Below are 21458 nucleotides of genomic sequence, written 5' to 3'. Positions count from 1 at the left end.
AATATTTAAGAATTAGTTAATAATTTCATAATTATATCATTTGAATAATAATTAAAGATTGCTAACATCTAATAACTGTCTTAGTAATTGCTCTTTACCTTAAAGACAAAGTATGTTTTAACATTTCTACAAATTCAAACAATGCAGTGCTAGAGCTTTTATTTAAGAATCATGTGTACAATCATATATAAATGCACATAAAAGGCATTTTTTGAGTTCTTCTCTTTGTATTGCACTGCAAGTTGCATTATCTTTATGTTGGTATATGCTGTTCTCGCATATCTCAAATAAATCCATGCTGCTGATTTTTATGACTCCAGCATAGAATAATTTCAGCTCGGAAGATTAATACCCTAAAGCACTAAAACTCAAGGATTCCTTCTCTTGTGAATGGCAAGGGAATATTTATTCTGTTGTCTTCTCTCATGATGAAACATTAAAAACAGAGTGGCTTTTACTTCACAGTTTTCATCGTGTTCAGAAATTTCCGTAATGTTATGAATCACACTGATGACAAATCTTGTAATGAATTGCACTTGTATATTTATCTATTTATACGCATGAGTACGTGAGAATACAAAGGTACAGGGAACTTGTCTCACATGTATGTATCTCTCTTAGATTCTCTAACATGATTAATAATTAACTTTAGGCTCAATTTTATCCTGTTATCCCAAATATGTCCATGGAACTTTAATCCGACGTCAAAAGGAAGGTGGCAGCAAAAAAAAAAAAAAAAGACATTGTGAAATCCAGTGCACTGAAGTTCAATCTTTACACCTGACACATGCCATTTAATCATTGAGCAACACAGTCAATCAGCCCCACACTGAGACGCAAGTTGTCACAGGTAAAAACAGACATTTTACATATTTTAAAATCTCCTGTGTTTCTTTTTATATGTGATATTGTGTATTGTTAAGTTTATTTTAGGATTTTGAACAGGTACCAATACTGATTGTAATTTAATCATGTTAAATTGTACTGATATACAGAGGGATGTCGGTGATTGCTGAATGTTAACCATTCACTCTTTCCAACTGAATGCTAGATTGAAAAAGTCAGTCATTCACATTGTTAAAACATTGTGTATTTTGAGAGCTGATGTTGAAACATCTGCTTGCTAATTAGTTGCGTATTCTTTTCTTTGTTTTGTCATTAAAACAAATGTAATTAATTTAATGCCTAGAACTGTTTATTGTCAAAGAGCCCTTGAGGATAAATATAGACAGCAATCAATGATGCGTTTTGGTTTTGTCAACTGAAGTGCAACTCATAATTTCTTTCTAAGTAAATGCTTTGATGTTCAATTCAAATTCATATGTTGTTTACATAATGTGATTTAAGATTTTAACACCGCATCTCGAACGCTCTTATCTTCTGAACATCAGATTGTTGTCACAGTCCACAAAAGTACTTGTCAGTCCTCTGTCCTGTGTGTCATGTGTTCCCGCCTCTTGTGTCCATATTTGGTTTGTTTCCTGTCCTTATGTGATTATTAGTTCATTCTTGTCCAGTCGTGTTCGTCTCATTTTCTGATTATCCTGTGTATTTATAGTCCTGTTTGTTCAGTTTGATTGGGTCTGGTCTACTCGTTACTCCCTGGTGTTCCTGTCTGTGTCAGCCTTGCCCTGCCCTGATGTCTTCATTAAAGACTGTTATTTTGAGTTACATCTGTGTCTCTGTGTTCCTCGTTCCTCCCTGCTTTGTGCACCATGACAGTACTCTGGTTAAGACTGTTTTTTTTTTTTTGTATATGTAATTATCTTATTATTCTCTGATAATCTTGCCCTTATACAGAAACTCTATGAGGTCATTTGTGTTTGTCATAATTGATTGCAATCAGCAAGCATTGGTCATTGAATAATTACTAAAGTTTCACCTAGGGAAAATAGTAGTGTTGAGAAAACATTTAAATTTTTAGCCTAAAAAAAATCTTGTTTCTAAGCACAACATTAATTGCTTTTTATAGCTACATGTATTACATGAATCTGTCTGAAGTGGTGTTTTTCCCCCTCCTTTTTGGAGTTGCGTAATGCGTAAAAAATCTACTTGAGTTCACTGAAAAATGATAGCTCACTGCAAAATATGTATTTCTTTATTGTTTTCCATTGCAAAATATGTGGACCACAAAACCAGTCATAAGGGTCAATTTTTCGAAATTGAGATTTATACATCATCTGAAAGCTGAACAAATAAGCTTTCCATTGATTAACAATATTTGGCCGAGATACAACTATTTGAAAATCTGGAATCTGAGGGTGCAAAAACAAAAATCTAAATACTGAGAAAATCACCTTTAAAGTTGTCCAAATGAAGTTCTTAGCAATGCATGTTACTAATAAAAAATTAAGTTTTAATATATTTACGGTAGGAAATTTTCAAAATATCTTCATGGAACATGATCTTTACTTAATATTCTAATGATTTTTGGCATAAAAGAAAAATAGATAATTTTGACCCATACAATGTATTTTTGGCTATTGCTACAAATATACCCCAGCGACTTAAGACTGGTTTTGTGGTCCAAGGTCACATATCACAATTCTTAAATCAATATATACCGTATTTGCTTTACTTGTTTTAAAATGAATCAAAAATCCAAAAATGAGTTTATGCTCAAAACAAGAAAAAAAAATGTAAATGGGTTAAGAAAATCCTTATTTTTGATTCAGTTTTTTTTTTCTTTTAAGCATAAACTGACTTAATTTTATTTTCTAGAATATAAGACTTAATATCGGAAGTCATTTTGCTTTTCTTGTTTAAATTTAATAAAGTTTAGATGTTTGTACTAGAAAACAAGACATACATACTGAATAAGAAATTTATTTTTTTGCACTGCATATGGGGTTTGATGGTGAATAAATAATAAATCCATTTTTAGGAAAAAAATTATTTTTAAAAAGATCAAAACCCAGCCACTCAAAATGCTGTCTTTCTCCCCTAGTTTTCCAGGCAGAGAAGATACTAAAGGCACAAGCATGGGAGAGTGGGGCATTCTCTCCAAGCTGCTGGACAAAGTGCAGTCTCACTCCACGGTCATTGGGAAGGTGTGGCTCACTGTCCTCTTTGTCTTCAGGATAATGGTTCTCGGAGCCGGGGCTGAAAAGGTGTGGAGCGACGAACAATCAAAAATGATCTGCAACACTAAGCAACCTGGTTGTAAAAACGTGTGTTACGATCACACCTTTCCAATCTCCCACATTCGCTTCTGGGTACTTCAGATCATCTTTGTGTCCACGCCAACGCTTCTATACTTCGGCCACGTTCTGCAAATCCTCCACAAAGAAAAGAAACTGAAAAAGCAGATTGAAAGCCATGAGGAAAAGCAAGGTCTCAAAAATCCCAAATACACCGACGATTATGGCAAAGTTATAATCAAGGGCCAATTGTTAGGTAGTTACCTAGCCAGCCTCTTTGCTAAGATCTTGCTTGAGGCTGCGTTTATCGTAGGCCAGTATTATATTTACGGTTTCATAATGATCCCTAAGATAGAATGCTCCCAATCTCCTTGCCCTCATACGGTTGAGTGTTACATGTCTCGTCCCACCGAGAAAACCATCTTTATCATCTTCATGCTGGTGGTGTCGTGTATCTCTCTGCTTCTGAACGTGATTGAGATGTTCTACCTGATATGCCGCAGGTCAAAGAGACATCGTGGCACACAGAAGAGCACGTTCTCGCAAGATTTAAACGGATCCAAGATGTACATTACAGGAACTTCAAAGTCTACTTAAACTTATGGCTGAAAAGATCATGTTTGATGTTGTAAGCTTGTCCATAGCTAAATGAATGTAAGATCTGGGTATTCAAATTCATTGTGATGATTTTGTTTTGCACAGTTTTTGTTTTGCTGTGAAATGATTATTTATTTTGAACAATGTTTGCACCAGAATGAATGTTGATGAACATCTGCATGATGCCACAGGGCATTTCAGGTAATTTTATGTGGACTTCATTTAACTTTTAACCTTTGTTAAGGTAATGTCTTGTCATATGACTTATCATTTATCTCTTCTTATAAACTTTTGCGATGCTTTAATTGTTTTACAGTACAATTGTCATAAAACACTTAGACAATCGTTCATTGTGTAACACTACATATTTTCCTAAATACATTCTTCTCTCTCTGTTTGGTTAAAGCAAATCACATGTAACTAGTGTATATGAGAGCAGTGTTAGTATATTATTTGTTTCATAAAACATAACTCATGCTAATTTTAGTACTTACACATTGTGCTTTAATCATGAACTGTTTTTATTAGTTAATGTGTTAAAAACTTTGTCAATAATGTTTACTATGCTTTTCTTGTTAATGTATATTAAAGTATTACTCAGCCAATGATGACATGTTGGCCTATATCAGGAATTGTTAGTTTCATTCATTTCAGCAAAGAATTAAAGGAGCATCCAAAACATCAATTGTATTCACACATCTTGTGCTGTTGGAATCTAATTTGTTCTAATTGAATAAGCGCATATTTTAAGGTTTTAACTCACAAATATTCAAATATGGCATCTGGCGTGTTATGCCAGATTTGATATCAGTAAAGCCAACGCTGATTCTCAGTCACGTGTCTTGTTACGTGCCTAATATTGCCCTTGGTGGTCTATGGAAGAAAGAAACCCATATAAATATTGAGACGACCTTTCTTTCTTTCTTTTAATTTTTTTTAATTTTTTGGAGAACCATTCCTTGAGGGGAATACTTGAAGCATAAAAATGATGTGAAACACCTTATATGGAGTATGAAAACACCTTACATGGAGTACACTTTTTAAAAAAAAAAAATTTAAATATTTTTAATAAAAAAAATAATATGTTATAATAAAAACTTTAAAATGTAAAAAAAAAAAAAAAAAAAAAAACGAAATACTTTTTTTCTTTGTTTGTTTTCTAAGCACACCATTAACCGTTTTTCACGGCTATAAATATTGTATTAATCTGTCTGACGTGTTATATTGTGTCTGAGTTTCCTGAGTTTTATATAATTTGTAATCCTCATATGCCCTCCTGTGGTGAAAAGATATACCAGCAATGCAAATCTCCCAGACTTTTCCTGATTAATATAGAACAATTTACACCACTCGCAATATTTAGAAACGTCTAACCATTTCTCTTGCACCTTATAAACAACACGCTTGATTGATGTTTTTATGTGTATTTATATTTGCACACATGACATGTTAACAGTAAATATGCTTACAATAATGGCTGAATTGCTGCACTCTCAGAAAAAAAAGCACAAAATCTGTCACTGGGCGGTAGGCCTACCTTATAAAAGGTATTCTGCACTATTTTTAGGTACTAAAACGTACCTTTTAGGTACTAATACGAACATTTAACACACTCTTTATGGATAGATATGGAATTTTACACCATAATATGGTATAAAAAGGTGTAGCTTACCTTTTGAAAAAGTATCACCCTGCAGTTACAGTGGGACTGAAGACATCTTCAGTCTTTGAAAAGTAATAAAGTCTCTCAGAATGTGTGGAGATTTGTAAATGTGTGGGTTTATAATAACTATGCTACAACCCTGGTATTATAATTATAAACTTATGCATCATTTTTACAGTAGATGTAAACACTAGTTAAAATTGGATTAGAGAAAATGCATCATTTGTTTTTTTAAACCAATAAAATTATGGTTTATTAAACAAGTACAAAGTGCTGACATTGCAAAGTTAGTAGATACAGGGAACTATGTAATCATTCAGCAAAATGTCTCAGTGGGGGTTAATTTCTGCATCTCAGCCACTGCTGGTGTCCTCCTCTTGTGTTGGCCTCTACGACCCATCAGATAGAATATCTCTCCTAGATTTAAAGCTAGAGACACACACGCCACAGTGAGCATGAAGACAATGAATACGCTCTTTTCAGTCGGGCGGGATGAAAAACAATGCAAACCAATTGCAGGGCAAGGATCTACCTTACATTCTAGCTGTGTGGGCATCCAAAGGCCGATTAAATAGTACTGGGCTACAATAAACCCTGCTTCAAACAAAATGGTCACAATGAGACTCAACATATAGCAACCAAGCAGGTTCCCTTTGTAATAAATCTTCCTGTTGTCATCAGTGTATTTGGGCAGTTTTACCCCACGTTTCTCAGCCTGGTTTTGTAAATGCTGCCTCAGTTTGTTTTCCTTGTGGATGACATGCAGAACGTAGCCGAGGTAGACCAGACTTGGCGTGACCACAAAGATGATTTGGAGCACCCAGAACCGCATGTGGGAAATGGGGAAGATGTGGTCGTAGCACGCGTTCAAGCAACCAGGTGTGTTGATGTTACAGACCATACTGGACTGTTCATCTCCCCAGACTTTATCCAGTCCAGCTCCAAGAACCATTATTCGGAAGATCAGAAGAACCGTCAGCCACACTTTCCCAATATTGGTTGAGTGAGACTGCACTTTGTCTAAAAGCTTGGAGAGGAATCCCCAGTCACCCATGCTGACCTGGAAATGAGAAGACTTATGAAGAAAACTATAACAAATAACAATCAAAAATATAGCTGCAAGCAGCGATTACCGGGGCCAAGCCCGCGAATGGGCTGTAGTGCGGCGCAGAGCGGGAAGAGCATAAAAAGGAGAAATAGAACATACATGGAAAAAACAGATAGGTTCAGAAGCACAGAAGTTCAAAATCTAACAGAAGTTCGGATGAGAATGAACGGTCTTGACTTGTGCCAACCGGGATTCAAACCCGGGATTTCAACATGGCGGACACGTGGTTCAAACAATCCTGGCAAAGTTATCAACCTTATAATTTTCTGACTTACTGTTCAAAAGTTATAAGTGAAAATGTGAATTTTTGGTATCTCACGACCCATATGTGGCGCTGTTCCCAACTTTGGCATGGACCCCAGATCATGGGGTTGATGAAGTGTACCAAGTTTTGTTTTGATTAATCATTGTTTGGCTTAGATACAGCCTCTGAACCAATTTGGGTCGACCTTGTTATGTTCACAACATCATAACTTTTGTTTTCTCTAGTAGTCAAACAATTCTGTTCAGTCATTTCTGTGCGGCTCGGTCCAAAGATCGTCTGAGTAAATTTTGGGAAGAATTGGAAAGATTTTGAAGGAGGAGTAGCAAAAACAGTGTTTTTGTTATAATAGTTATATCTCTGGAACACTAGGTGGCGCTGTCATCAAACGTCTGTGGTACCTCCGGGACATGGTGTTGATGATCCCTACCGAATTTTGTGCAGAAATGTCAAATGGTTCAAAAGATATAGCAATTTATGACAAATTTCAAAATGGCGGACACATGGTTCAGACAATCCTGGCGAAAATGGTCTCCTCTGATTCGGCATGGCCAAAAGAATCAATAGACAACAAGTTTATAATTTTCTGATTGTGAATTTTTGGTATCTCACGACCCATAGGTTCCCAACTTGGGCATGGACCCTCAGATCATGGTGTTGAGGAAGCGTACCAAGTTTCATTTCGATTGATCAAAGTTTGGCCGAGATACAGCCTCTGAACCAATTTTGGAAGAATTGGATCAATTTTGAAGGAGGAGTAGCAAAAAGACTGAATACTGTACTTTTCAAAATGGCCGCTACTGTAATGGGTGGAGTCTTAATGTAAGCTATTGAATGTGATGAGCATGAAGAGAGTAATCAGGTGTAAGTTTCATTTTTCTAGAACAAGGGGTTCAGGAGTTATTACCATTTCAAAGTTGAATTTTTGAACTGGTGGTGGCGCTATAGAGTTGGTTCTAGAGACCCAAAATTTGGTCAGATCACTATTCATGGCCATCACTACAAGTGTGCCAAATTTCATAATTTTCCTATGTTCCGTTCATAGGGCTGCCATAGAACCCCATTGGACGATATAATTTTCGTCAGTCATTACTCCAGTTTTCAGTGTTACATGATCCTTCAGAAATCATTCTAATTTGCTGATTTATTATCAGTGCTTGGAAACAGTTGTCCTGCTCATTATTTATTTATTATATATTATTATTATTCTGTCCTATGTTCTTCTATAACTGTTTGGTTTGGTTCAGCTACCAAAACAGACATCAGAAGACTACAACGGACAGTTAGGACTGCTGAGAGAATTATCGGTGCCCCTCTGCCCAGCCTCCAAGAACTTTACACCTCCAGAGTGAGGAAAAGGGCTAAGAAAGTCACTCTGGACCCCTCACACCCAGCTCACTCTCTCTTTGTACTGTTGCCCTCTGGCCGGCGCTACAGATCACTGAGCACCAGAACAGCCAGACACAAGAACAGTTTTTTCCCCCAGGCCGTATCCCACCCGAACAACACATAACACACCCCGGTACTGTACATCTGTAAATACTCATCAAACCTTCATCTGTACATAGGACACATGCACATTCACAGTTCTGTCTATGGTCGTGTCTCTTTTCTGTATATTTTTATTTTTATTACTATTGTTATTCTTAATTATTGTATATTCTCTTCATTAGTGTTCTTTATCACCTTAATTATATGTTGTCTGCACTATGTTTGTACTTTCTGTACTGGAAGCTCATAACACCAAGACAAATTCCTTGTGTGTGCAAACACACTTGGCAATAAAGCTCTTTCTGATTCTGATTCTGATTATACCTCCATTGAAAAGTGTAGAGATAGTAAAAATTCTTTCTTTTTTAAAATAAATTAATAAATTTTTAATTCAGCAAGGATGTTACATTGATATATATATATACAGTATATATATATATATATATATATATATAGTATGTCAATTTAATCTGCGAAGATATACAGTTTTTTTGTTGTTAATTTCATACATGTTGAAGAAAGGTGAAAGTACGCACATCCAAAAATATCTTAACCAGGTGCAAGATCAAAGGACATCATCAAAAATATGGAAAAGAGGTCTGCACACTGTCATTCCCTTTATTCAAAAATTTTAAATAACAATGTTATTTAACATTTTGGAATAAAGGGAATGACAGTGTGCAGACCTCTTTTCCAATTTCATACATGTTAAAATTGTAAAACTGAGGTAAGAGTAAAAGCAAATGAGCAAATGTATGAGTTTCACTAGTAATATAAAGTATGATACAAAAATGGCACAACATCAGCATAATTAAAATACTTGACATATATCAGCTAAAAGCAAATTGTTGTGTCATAAAAAATAATTCCAATACTCAATAAACAAAATAGTTTAAGTAATTCCATATTTAAGGTTAACCTACCTTTTATTTGATGACGGGTCCAGTGACACTTGTTCTTTATTTGTGTGCAGGTGAAAAGATGATATCAGAGCTTTCAGTCTTTCAAGATCTAACCTTCAACAAGTTTTGTAATTTTTTACAAGTGTAGCTTTCCTTTAGTGTCCACCCACAAAAAAATAAATAAATAAATAAATACATTTTTTTACATCACACCACCCTTTACATTGTCCAGTTTTATCTCAAAATGTTGCAATACATGAAACCAAGAAATGTTAAAAGTCACCTCCCACATGATCACAAGAATATGTTATGAAACACTTTCCATAGACAGTGCTTTTCGAAAACACAAACTCAATGTTAAAGGGAAAGATTTTGCAAATTCGGTTTGTAAAAATATTTTATGTAATCCAAAGCATTCAAGATGCAGTCCAAGCCCATGATCATTACAATATGTTATGCTGGTTTCGCTTTGTACAGTTATAGGTTCATACAATTGTACTGTTTCAAAAATACACATACGACATTTCTGTAGTATTAATTTTAATATAAATGTCTGATTGTGATACAAATTGTGATACCATAATGTGGTATAAATGAAAATGCAACTGTCTACAAATGTAAACAAGTAGCATGCACGCCTGAACTTTATGCAGTTATCATGTCCAGTTACACCACAGCTATTTCTGTTACGTGACGTGCTCCAGGGAAGGCAGAAGATGGGGAGTTCGGGAAAATAGGCTTTAATAACACAAAAGTTCCAATAAACAAAGTCTTTCACACCAACATAACGTTAATTTGAGACACGACGAAGACTACTACTGAACTCAAGGCTTATAAAGAACACAAACTAATGAGGAAACAAGATGATTAATACAAGACAGGTGAAAGGAATAAATGATGATTAACTAAACAAGGACAGGAACTACCAAATAAGGGCAAAAGAGAACTAAAAGGAAACCGATACGTGACAGATATCGCCCCCCTCCCGGAAGGTGCGTCCCGCACCGTAACATACACATAGGGGAAGGGGGGCGGGCGCCCTAGAGGCTGGAGGGTGGATCAGGGGATTCCGGAAGCCATGGCAGCACTGGAGACTCGGGAGGCCATGGCGGATCTGGGAGCTTGGAAGGCCATGGCAGATCTGGGAGCTTGGATGGCCATGGCGGATCTGGGGACTCGGGAGGCCATGGCCTTATTTTTTCGGGCGGCCAAGGCGGATCAAGGGGTTCCATGGCCTTGGCTCTAGGCCTGGCCACACAGTCAGAGGGTATATGGCCCCCCAAAAAAAATTTACTTGGGGAAGTTCCCCTCTGGGAGCCATTGAGGAGGAGCGGGCTCTGTGGGGCGCTCTGGAGGAGCGGGCACTTGAGAGTGCTCTGGAGGAGCAGGCACTTGAGGGTGCTCTGGAGAAGCATGCACTTGCGGGCGCTCTGACGGTGTGGTCTCTTGGGGGCGCTCTGACGGCACGGACACTTGAGGGCGCTTGGGCAGAGCGAAGCTGGATGGAACCAGCGGAGACATAGGAGGGCACTCTGGAAGGGCAGACACTTGAGGGCGCTCTGGAGGCGCGGAGCTGGACGGGACCAGCAGAGACGTAGGAGGGCTGGACGGGACCAGCGGAGACGCAGGAGAGCACTTGTGAGGAGCGGGCATTGGAGGGCACTTGCGAGGAGCAGGCACTGGAGGGCATTTGAGAGGAGCAGGCACTGGAGGGCACTTGCGAGGAGCTGGCACTGGAGGGCACCTGCGAGGCACAGACTCTTGGGGGCGCTCAGGCAGCGCTAATTCCTGGGGGCGCTCTGTCAGCATAGATACAGGAGGGACTGGCCCTGGAGAAGCGGGCACTGGAGGGACTGGCTCTGGAGAAGCGAGCACTGGGGAATGCTGACTAGGAGCAGGCACTGGAAAGCGCTGGAGCGGAGCGGGCACAGGAGGGCGCTTTTGAGAAACAGGTTCTGAGGAGAGGACAGGAGCCAGGAAATCAGGGGGTATCGCTGTATCCAGAAGCTCCAAATTAGGAACAGGCGGGTTTGAGAGAGCCACGGGCAGTGGCACTAAACTCTGCCGCGGGTGGGGGCACACTCTTCGCCACGGGCGGCGGCATCATCATCGCCGCGGGCGGAATCATCATCATCGCGGGGGGCGGAACCACCATCGCCGCGGGCGGAATCAACAGGCTGATGATCCCTGGGCCATCCTTGCGGGGAACCAGAATCAGCCGCCTCCTCATCATCGGTGTCGGTCGTGTCATCTGTTACGTGATGTACTCCAGGGAAGGCAGGAAACGGGGAGTTCGGGAAAATAGGCTTTAATAACACAAAAGTTCCAATAAACAAGGTTCCTGACTTCTCTCTGTTCTCATTTTCATCGTGAGTGGCAATAAGTGAGTCCATGATGGTCCATTCATCAATACCAGGGCTACATTTGGGCTTTATTTAATCTGTCACTGCAAGATGACCTTACTGTCAGGGCCTGAGACAATGTTTCTTTTGACCCCATGAGGTTTAGGTAAAACGTATGGTGCAGTTTTTCAGGTTCTGAGTGTAAACTTTTTTGTTATTTATGTCCCTTAGATGTTCCCTGGATCTCACGTCAGTGTTTTATAAGATTACTCAGAGACTCAAGACAGGCTAAAAGTTCATTGTGAGGATGACTGTCTGTAAACTTCTCTCCCACAATTACACACAATTAAACAAGAATTCCAATTCTTGAGAAATAAAACTCCTTTTAACTGGGAGATTACACAAGGAGTTACCTGAAAGAAGTTGTCAGGGTCAAGTGGTGTATGCAGAAAATTATAAATATGTTTTCCTCCATATTTCCTGTATTAAATGCTGGGATTCATAAAGGCTTGTTTCAAATTAGGGAAAATAATATGACTGGTGTTTATTTTTATTTAAAAAACCTTTTAAATATTGGGTTAATTTATTATTAGTATTATTTCATTAAAACTAACAGATTTAAAGGTTTCCTTATAAAATATATAATTTAAAACTATAATGATCAAAACTGATGAATAACAGTTCAATTGTGTGTGTGCGTTTTTGTGACAAAAGAGGACATACATTTGTATAATGACACAGGTATTGCAAGGTGAAGGTGACTTATGAGGACATTGCCCCATGTCCCCACTTTTCAAAACGCTTATAAATCATACAGAGTGAGTTTTTTTGGGGGAAAGTAGAAATACACAGTCTCCTGTGAGGGTTAAGTTTAGGTGTAGGGCAATAGCACATACAGTTTGTACAGTATAAAAACCATTACGCCTATGGGATGTCCCCACTTTTCACAAAAACAAGCGTGTGGGTGTGTGCTCTCTCTCTCTCTCTCTCTCTCTCTCTCTATGTTATGACTCTTACTCAATTGTAACACCAGTTTCACCACAATTACCAATTTTGTCAAGTCACTTTATTTTTTATTTATTTATTTACAATAATAAAATCAATGTACATATTTATCAAGGAGACAACAGTGTCAATGACTTTATTTTATTAGAGCTTTATTTTGCATAATTTTCAATCAAGCATGCCAATTTATGCAAAAAGTGTGAACATATTGTTCATTTGTATTAATTTAGCAGAAACTGTTCTTCTTTTTTTTCAGGAAAGTACTTCTGAAAATATAAGTGGTTAAGTCTTCTCAAGGCCATAGTGATTGTTCCTCATGAGACATATAAACACTGCTTCCACTTAGCAACATAAAGCTGATGATTTCGCTGAATTTCATCACTGTGAAAGTGTGCTGAAACATTGCTCATGAAGTGACTAATTGCCTGTGCTTCAAGAAAGAACGGAAATAGAGAAGTGAAAATGTCTTGTCTTAACTGGTTTTCTTATCATACAGATGGGTGGAGCGTTCAGTGGCCCTTCAGATATAGGTAAATCACATTTCACGGAGACGAAGATGATTGATCGAAACGGTCGAAACTTGTCTGAGAGTCTGTGACCTCACTGGAACCGACAGGTATTTCATAGTTTAACAATACAAAAGTTTGTTTTAAATTTCAGGAAGCTGAATAAGGAAATATGTTTATTTAAATACATGCTTATGAATAACTTTAAAATAATATTTAGGATCATTAGTAGTAGTTGTAGCATTACGGGAAATTACCGTTTGGATCCATTTGTTCAGGTAAGAATATTTTGGGATTTGTTGGAGCATGTTTTTATTTTTATTTTATTTTAACTGCAGTCCAAATATTATCTTTAAATTATTGAAATATATGTAGATATAAATTTAGAAGAATGTAGATATACATTATTTTATATCTTTAAATCTTACATTTTAGAAACATCACCCAAAAGTAACTTTTCTTCAAAAGTTTCAGATTATTGAGTCTTAAATGTATTTAAATAATTGAGATGAAGTTATTATTATTTATTAAATATTAAATATACTATTAATATATTTAAAATATTTTACAGTTAAAACAATTTGAATATATTAGAATGAGTTTTTATTTAGTTTATTTGTTTGTTTATTTTTACTGGAGTCCCCATCTTATATTTATTAAATCTTACAGAAAACATTTTAGAAACATCACTAAAAAGTAACGCTGTTTCAGAGATTTCAGGTTTATTCAGTTAATAAACCAAAACTTGTCTTTGATTTTGTTTTAAACCGTGACTGTGATTTTATATTTTTATAGGGTGGCAACAAATACTCTGAGATTACAAGACAGCATTTTTTCTCCGCAATATTATTTGGTGAGTATGAAATTTGTATAACAGATAAGATATTGAACAAGCTCTTTCAATAAACTATAACTATATTTGGGAAGTGAAAACCAGCAAAATGGTCTGTGTGCAGTAATCTATGAAAAAGTCGCTGTAACTGCTATTGTAGATTTGATCAGGTCTGTATTGTTGTTTTGATCTGTAATGTTCATGGTGGCCTTAAGGTGACAATTTCCATATTACTTTGCCTTTTTGATTATAACATGAACCTGGTTTGCTCATAACATGGCATTAAGAAAAGTAGGGAAAAAACCTCCCTCAACTTGTTTTGATCACCATGGTTTCATATAGAAACCAATTCAGTGTAAATCTCCTGTTTATCCTCCAGGGAAGCCCTGAGCAACTGAGCAAGCAATCATGGGAGACTGGGGATTCCTCTCAGCTTTGCTGGACAAAGTACAGTCCCACTCCACCGTCGTTGGCAAGATATGGATGAGCGTCCTCTTCATCTTCAGGATCCTGGTGTTGGGAGCAGGAGCGGAGAATGTGTGGGGTGACGAGCGATCCAATTTAGTATGCAACACCAACACGCCTGGTTGCGAGAACGTGTGTTATGACTGGAAGTTCCCCATCTCTCACATTCGCTTCTGGGTCATGCAGATCATCTTCGTTTCCACTCCAACTTTGGTGTATCTGGGCCACGTGGTGCACATCATCCACCAAGAGAACAAACTGAGAGAGGAGCAGAAAAGAAACCCGATGTCAAAGTCTCCAAAATATACAAATGAAAAAGGGAAGGTTGCAATCAAAGGAAGCATGCTGGGTAGTTACTTGACCCAGCTGTTTATTAAAATAATTTTTGAGGTGGCTTTCATCGTTGGACAGTATTATCTGTTTGGATTTATCATGGAGCATAAGTTCCACTGTAAGCAGTTGCCATGTACGGTGGAGACAGAGTGTTTCGTGTCTAGACCCACAGAGAAAACCATCTTCATTATTTTCATGTTGGTGGTGGCATGTGTGTCTCTGGCTTTAAATGTTCTAGAAATCTTCTATTTGCTTTGTAAGAGGATAAGTGGGAGGAATAAGAAATATAGGAATGTAATGTACGCTGGCAATTCCCATTATCCTTCACCTTTTTCAGTAGAACTTGATTCTGCTCACGGAATGAGACACAATGAGATAAATGTGGCCTTTCAGAACAGGTTGGATCAAAGCAAAGGCAACCTTGATGGAGCCGAACCTGACCCATAGAGCAATAAGTCATTGTGGTAACATGAAATGCACATAACTAGTGTAATCAAATTTATATAATCAACAAATGTTGACTGTAACCTTTGCTAAATGAACACTAGATGTCGCTGTAATCTTCTTGAGTTGCACACACCAACCCCTACCTTATGTCACTCCAAGGCCAGTCTTTTTTTTTTTTTGCCCGTTACTGTAGTTTTTATATTCTTTTTTAATGTTATTTTCGCAAAGCATGCAACAAGAAATATGTTTAACCAACTTTTTCTTTTTGTGCACTGAAAATAAACATTGTAAGATAAATAAGTAGATGAAGATGTATCAGTTGTTTTATTATATAGAAGGAGCATCAGGGAAGTTATTAAATTATTAATAAACAAATCTGCAGATACACACACGCACATGACTTTATAATATTTAACACTATAAGTTTATTTATAATATATTATATATTAAATATTTATAACCTAATATTTCAATAGGTCTCCGTAGAATTAAAACGGAAGTAAACAAGGACAAAATCGTTTTAATATTTATATTCTTTACTTCAAGATAACTAACGTTCCCTTTTAAGGAATATTCTAGTCGGATAATCATACAACCTTCCTGACAACTACTGCTTTACAGATTACTTCCGCACAATCACGTTAGAAATGGCATTATATCATGTTTAGTGTATTATGGTTGTCAATTATTGTTAATAAGACAAGTTTTCCAGAGAAACATTTGTTCGTCTGAGTTGAAGAGAAAAAGTGCGTGAGGAGGACCCAAAAACTCTTTCTTGTGACGTAGCCAGTCACGTGATTTTGCCAAACTTTGTGCGTCTGCTTTCCACTTTCTTCCCTCCGGAGTCTCTTATAAGCAGGGGAAGTTTGACAAGTGTGCCTCAGTTTCTCCACAGTCGCTTACTTGGATTTGGTGACGGAGTAAGTCCCTACAGGGCTCTCCTCTCTTTATTTCTCTCCAGGTAAGTTTTTACAGAAAGTCTTACAACTTTTCAAAACTTTTTTTTTTTTTTCATAGCTGCACTAATATTCAGAACTGAGCAGCACAATGGAAAGTAACTTTTAAAGAATTGTACAGTTTTAAATGCCTCTTGTCATATTAAATTTCAACGCAAACTGAGTGAGTTTAGAAGTTAATGAAATGATGGAAATCTTTTTGCTATGATGCATATAGCCTAATATATTACAGTCATATGGTTCAATAGCCTACATCATATTTTTGCGTTTTATTCACGTCTGCTGTTCAGGACACGGTCGGTGAAAAAGAGGTCATTTAATAGGCATGTCAGTAATTACAACTAAAATTAAATAACATGCACTTCAAAAAAAATATATGATTGTCCATATGGAACTAATTATAACAACATTTTTTTTTCTCTTAGAATAAGATGAAAAACAACTTTGGGTATTTTCTTCCATTAGAACTCTAATACGACTTTCTGGTGATCTGTTTCGCCTGCGTCGTGAATAGCGCCGAGTAGGGGGCGCTGTTCAAGTCCCTCAATATAATGTTATGCGGCTTGACTGTTGCGGGACTTTAAACTGTAATTCCCAAACATTCCTACATTATTTTGTGCAATCAATGTAATGACAAATTACATTTTTACAAATTAGATTTTTATGTTTAAATGAATGCAACAAACAGTTATTATTCTATGTATTTTACTATATAACTAAACTTCAGTAGAATGTGAGCTATTACAGACACAAATCAAATTTCTGCCCAATTTATAACATGTGTGTGTGTATGTGTATACATATATATATATACACATACACACACACACACACACACACACATATATATATATGTATGTTTTAGTACATTTGCTCACTTGATGTCTTTATGGACTTTTAACACTGTCATATATACATTCCGTATCCCCATTCCCCATTTAAACATTTTATTAGTGCCACCAGACCCACAAATTGTCCAGGATATTGAAGGGATGCTCTGCTTCATGCCTGTACCACATGAATCAGGCAGTTCTTTAGAACTTTTTTAACAGTTCCTTATGATATTTGATTTCCATGCTGTGCAGAGGATTTAATCAAAGACTTGCAGCCCAATTCTATTCAGATTTCAAGTGAATGTTATTGTTCATTATTTTAAACATCTCTGATGTGAATGGAGGGATTGACATCTTGCTAAATAAACGAGGATCTTTAAATTCTCCAATGTCCTAGCTGCATAGTCATGTTTTCTTCATGTTATAGGGGCATTTAAAATGTTTTAATCAGCAGATAATGAGTCACTTTCTGTCATGGTAGCATTTGCTTGAGAAATTGGTATTTCACAAAAGGAATAGACAGCAAGTCCTGGCAGTTATCTTTACAACCCCAAACCAAACCCCTACATGTGTGAGCCATATGTTTGTTATCTGAGACCAGGTGTAGTTTATATTATGATAGTCTTGAGGTCACTTTTCATGATTATTTTCATAATAACATCCTCAGCAGGTGCTGAAACTAATACTTTCATCATGTGCTTTAGGTACAGAAAAATACACTACATGTGTATGAATTGCTTTGCATTACATAACTATATATGTGTGTTCATATATGTTAATTTGACATCTACTAAAAGTGATGGACTGTTTGATTAAAAGTGATAGGGGAAAAACTCAAAGTATTATCCATTCGGTCTTGTGACTTTGATATTTTGCATTTAATGCAATGACATTCAGACATATTCAAGTGTCACTTAAGTGTCCAAAAGTGTCTAAATGCATTTTATTACATCTCAGTTTTCTATTTTCAGCTAGAACTCCCTCAAGATGGGTGACTGGAGTGCGTTAGGAAGACTTCTTGACAAGGTGCAGGCCTACTCCACGGCCGGAGGGAAAATCTGGCTCTCCGTGCTCTTCATCTTCCGGATCCTAGTTCTGGGAACGGCAGTGGAGTCGGCCTGGGGTGACGAGCAGTCAGCTTTCAAGTGCAATACCCAGCAGCCCGGTTGCGAGAACGTCTGCTACGACAAATCGTTCCCCATCTCGCACGTGCGCTTCTGGGTGCTTCAGATCATCTTCGTGTCCACACCTACGCTCCTGTACTTGGCGCACGTTTTCTACCTGATGCGCAAGGAGGAGAAGCTCAACCGCAGAGAGGAGGAGCTGAAGGTCGTGCAGAACGATGGCGGTGACGTCGAGCTCCATCTCAAGAAGATTGAGCTCAAGAAGTTCAAGCACGGCCTGGAGGAGCACGGCAAGGTCAAGATGAAGGGTGCCCTGCTGCGTACCTACATCGTCACCATCTTTTTCAAGTCCATTTTTGAGGTGGGCTTCCTGTTGCTCCAGTGGTACATTTACGGCTTCAGCCTGTCCGCCGTGTACACATGCAAGCGTTCGCCTTGCCCCCACCAGGTGGACTGTTTCCTCTCTCGCCCCACGGAGAAGACCATCTTTATTATCTTTATGCTGGTGGTTTCGCTCGTGTCGCTTTTGCTCAACATCATCGAGCTCTTCTATGTGCTCTTCAAACGGATCAAGGACCGCGTGAAAGGCCGCCAAAACCAGTTCCCCACCGGCACCTTGAGCCCCACGCCGAAGGAACTGTCCACGACCAAATACGCCTACTACAACGGCTGCTCCTCGCCGACCGCTCCGCTCTCGCCAATGTCACCTCCAGGCTACAAGCTAGCCACCGGCGAGCGGACCAACTCTTGTCGCAATTACAACAAGCAGGCCAACGAGCAGAACTGGGCCAACTACAGCACAGAACAGAACCGTCTGGGCCAGAACGGCAGCACCATCTCCAATTCGCACGCTCAGGCCTTCGACTACCCTGACGACACTCACGAGCACAAGAAACTGACACCGGGCCACGAGCTGCAGCCGCTGGCATTGATAGACGCTCGGCCGTGCAGCCGCGCGAGCAGCCGAATGAGCAGTCGAGCGAGGCCTGACGACCTGGACGTCTAGCTGTGCGGCTTGGTTCCAAGTCACGACACTAGAGGACTGACCCAGGCAATGAGACGCGCTCATTTCCTGTACTGAGGGGGCGGGGCTTCATCCGCACAAGTTCCTCACTCTAGACTCTAATCGATACAGAGACATAAAATTACTCACACTGCTGGAGGTACTATTCATTAATAATGATGTTGAAACTAGCAGAGCTAACATGTCCTAACAACCGAACAGCCAGGGGAGACTCGAAGGGGCACAAACGGGGCCAAACCTGGCGCGTCTCTCAATTCTGCCCACCAGAATATGCCTTGGTGATGTGATTGATTTTGTTGTGCTTGTTAGTATTGGGTTTATTAAAATGCCACACAACGATTCCATTTTAACAAGTTGCACTCCTACAGTAGGTGTAAATTTGCATTTTAACCCCCCTACAGTCAATCCCGGTTATTACGTCACATGACCTCAAATCCACATTGTCCAACAGGGTGTTCGCAGTCATGAATTAATATTTATTTATTCATAACCATTAACAGGATATCCACCACTAGATGAAGATTGACTACTACTCAAGGTCATGTCTACATAATTAATACCATCCAAGTGCATATTTATTGACAATAATCCAAATTTCAGCAATACATTCCTCAGCAAATACGTTTTTTTTCATTATTATGAATCACAGTGGACTGTCATTTTCCTGATAAACTTTGAATTTATGTGGTGTTGGTTTTTGTTATTTGAGGATATTTGTTGCTTTTTGGGTGGTGGTATAAAACAGAAATGTTTATTTGTGGATTGAGCTGCTGTACCAACTGTTACACGGCTTGATGTTCTTTTCTGCATTTTTATTTTTACTGAAATTGTCTTTAACAGTGTGCGAGAGAGAGGCTTTGTTTTTGTTCTCTTTTTTTTCAAATTTAATTTTACTTTCCTTTTTGTTTCCTTTTGGAGGGCAGACGGAATGAACTACAGTAGTTTTGAATTAGAATGAGTAGAATTAATGTCTTACCTTTGGAGTGAATGACCTTTTTAACTCAATGTAATCATTGCTGCTTGAGAGATAGTGTTTTAGTACTGTAAATCAAGCTAACTATGTCACAAATGTGAGTTTTTTTAGAAGACTGCTTTTTAGAGCTGGACTAATATTTAGTCAGTTATATTAAGAGATATATGCCAGCGTAGCTCCACAACTACCAAACACTAGTAGATGAAATTTCATTATGGACATTGTTTTGATTTTTCAAATTGTACATCATAGTATATTGGTACTCATTTGCAGAGGCTCATGAATTTTTCAGCTACAATGGTGTTTGCACTGAGATTTTGGCTAGGGTGTTATTTGATGCAAAAATGACAAAAAGTTCTCTGTTATGCACGTAACTAATTTATTTTACAACACACTACAAGGCGTAACATCACTACACTTAAACAGTGCTCTCACAGAATCCTTGGGTTTGGGATGTTGAGTGGCAAAGGCAAGATTTTGCATCTGGTAAATACTGCAAATTGGGTTTTAAATCAGAACAAAACTGATGTAATGTCATTCCATGGAAATCCGCTGTTGTACGTTGCGCATGACAGTGGAAAAACCGAGCAATCAAACAAAAACGGACATTAATCAAATCTGTGAAAAAGCAATTTAACCAATAAAGATTTTTTCTTTGTCATTTTGTATTGGTGTGTCTCAGTCAAACTCTTTTATTCGACCACACTAATGCTCAAACTGTGTGTCCAATATACACTTAGTCATTTCAGTATTTTTGTTTACACCTAACCAGAGACTCACGATCAAAAAAATAAAAAAGGACAATGCGCTGCAATTTGTCTGGTGCCAATATCTCAAGGAGTCTGGTGCATGCTTTTTATCCAAGAGAATTAGCCCTACACAAACCACCGTGTTTAAACAGCCAATAGAGACAAACGCAGTGTAACGGCCAAGATCGGTCTACGCCAAGACTGACTTGCAAACCAAAAGAATGATACGTTTTTGCATGTATGTTTTAAAATGCCCCAGAAACTTTCAAAATTTCATCATATAAAAAGAATCAGTGCCTTTTCTCTTATCCAAGTTTCCTATTTAACCTTTCCACAAAGCTAAATAAAACCATATGCCTGGGCCGAGTCTGTGGACCACATGTGGCTAGAGCAGAAGAACGTAAAAAAAAGCTGGAGACTTTGATCTAGTGCTAATTAATGTAGATCTTTTTAAACCAGATTTATCACACAATGCATATACCAGAGGCCGAACTGATAAATTCTGAAGTTTTTCATCAAGACAAGATAAAAGAAAATTATCAGCTGGTGCAAAAAAAAGAAGGTCTTAGAAGCCCAGTGTCTTATAAACACATATATTACCATTAAAAATTAAAAACACTATAAAACAACAATATTGTGAAATATTATTACAATTGTAAATAACAGTTTTCTATTTTAATATATTTTAAAATGTAATTTATTACTC

General features: G+C 37.9%; 3 protein-coding genes across 3 annotated transcripts; 2 read left to right on the top strand and 1 right to left on the bottom strand.

Annotated features, from left to right (window-relative positions):
• Positions 1-787: 787 nt before the first annotated feature.
• On the top strand, positions 788-15389 carry LOC306843504 (uncharacterized protein). Its single transcript, XM_079375029.1, has 5 exons — positions 788-850; positions 2948-3727; positions 3929-3938; positions 6140-6374; positions 14252-15389. The coding sequence occupies exons 2-5, from the start codon at positions 2982-2984 to the stop codon at positions 15091-15093; spliced, it is 1833 nt and encodes a 610-aa protein (XP_079231155.1). The 5' UTR covers positions 788-850; positions 2948-2981; the 3' UTR covers positions 15094-15389.
• LOC306843986 (gap junction Cx32.2 protein-like) lies at positions 5717-6454 on the bottom strand (the record flags this gene model as incomplete). Its single annotated transcript, XM_079375768.1, has 1 exon — positions 5717-6454. One exon carries the CDS (start codon positions 6452-6454, stop codon positions 5717-5719), a length of 738 nt encoding a protein of 245 aa, XP_079231894.1.
• Positions 15390-15934: 545 nt separating the features above from the next.
• LOC306843983 (gap junction alpha-1 protein) lies at positions 15935-20664 on the top strand. The gene is made up of 2 exons (XM_079375765.1): positions 15935-16054; positions 17854-20664. Exon 2 carries the CDS (start codon positions 17870-17872, stop codon positions 19010-19012), a length of 1143 nt encoding a protein of 380 aa, XP_079231891.1. The 5' UTR covers positions 15935-16054; positions 17854-17869; the 3' UTR covers positions 19013-20664.
• Positions 20665-21458: the final 794 nt, after the last annotated feature.

The sequence above is a fragment of the Barbus barbus genome (genome assembly GCF_936440315.1).
Source record: "Barbus barbus genome assembly, chromosome: 24".
Classification (NCBI taxonomy): domain Eukaryota; kingdom Metazoa; phylum Chordata; class Actinopteri; order Cypriniformes; family Cyprinidae; genus Barbus; species Barbus barbus.
Note: the sequence above shows the minus strand (reverse complement) of the source record. Positions and strands in the feature narration are given on the sequence as shown.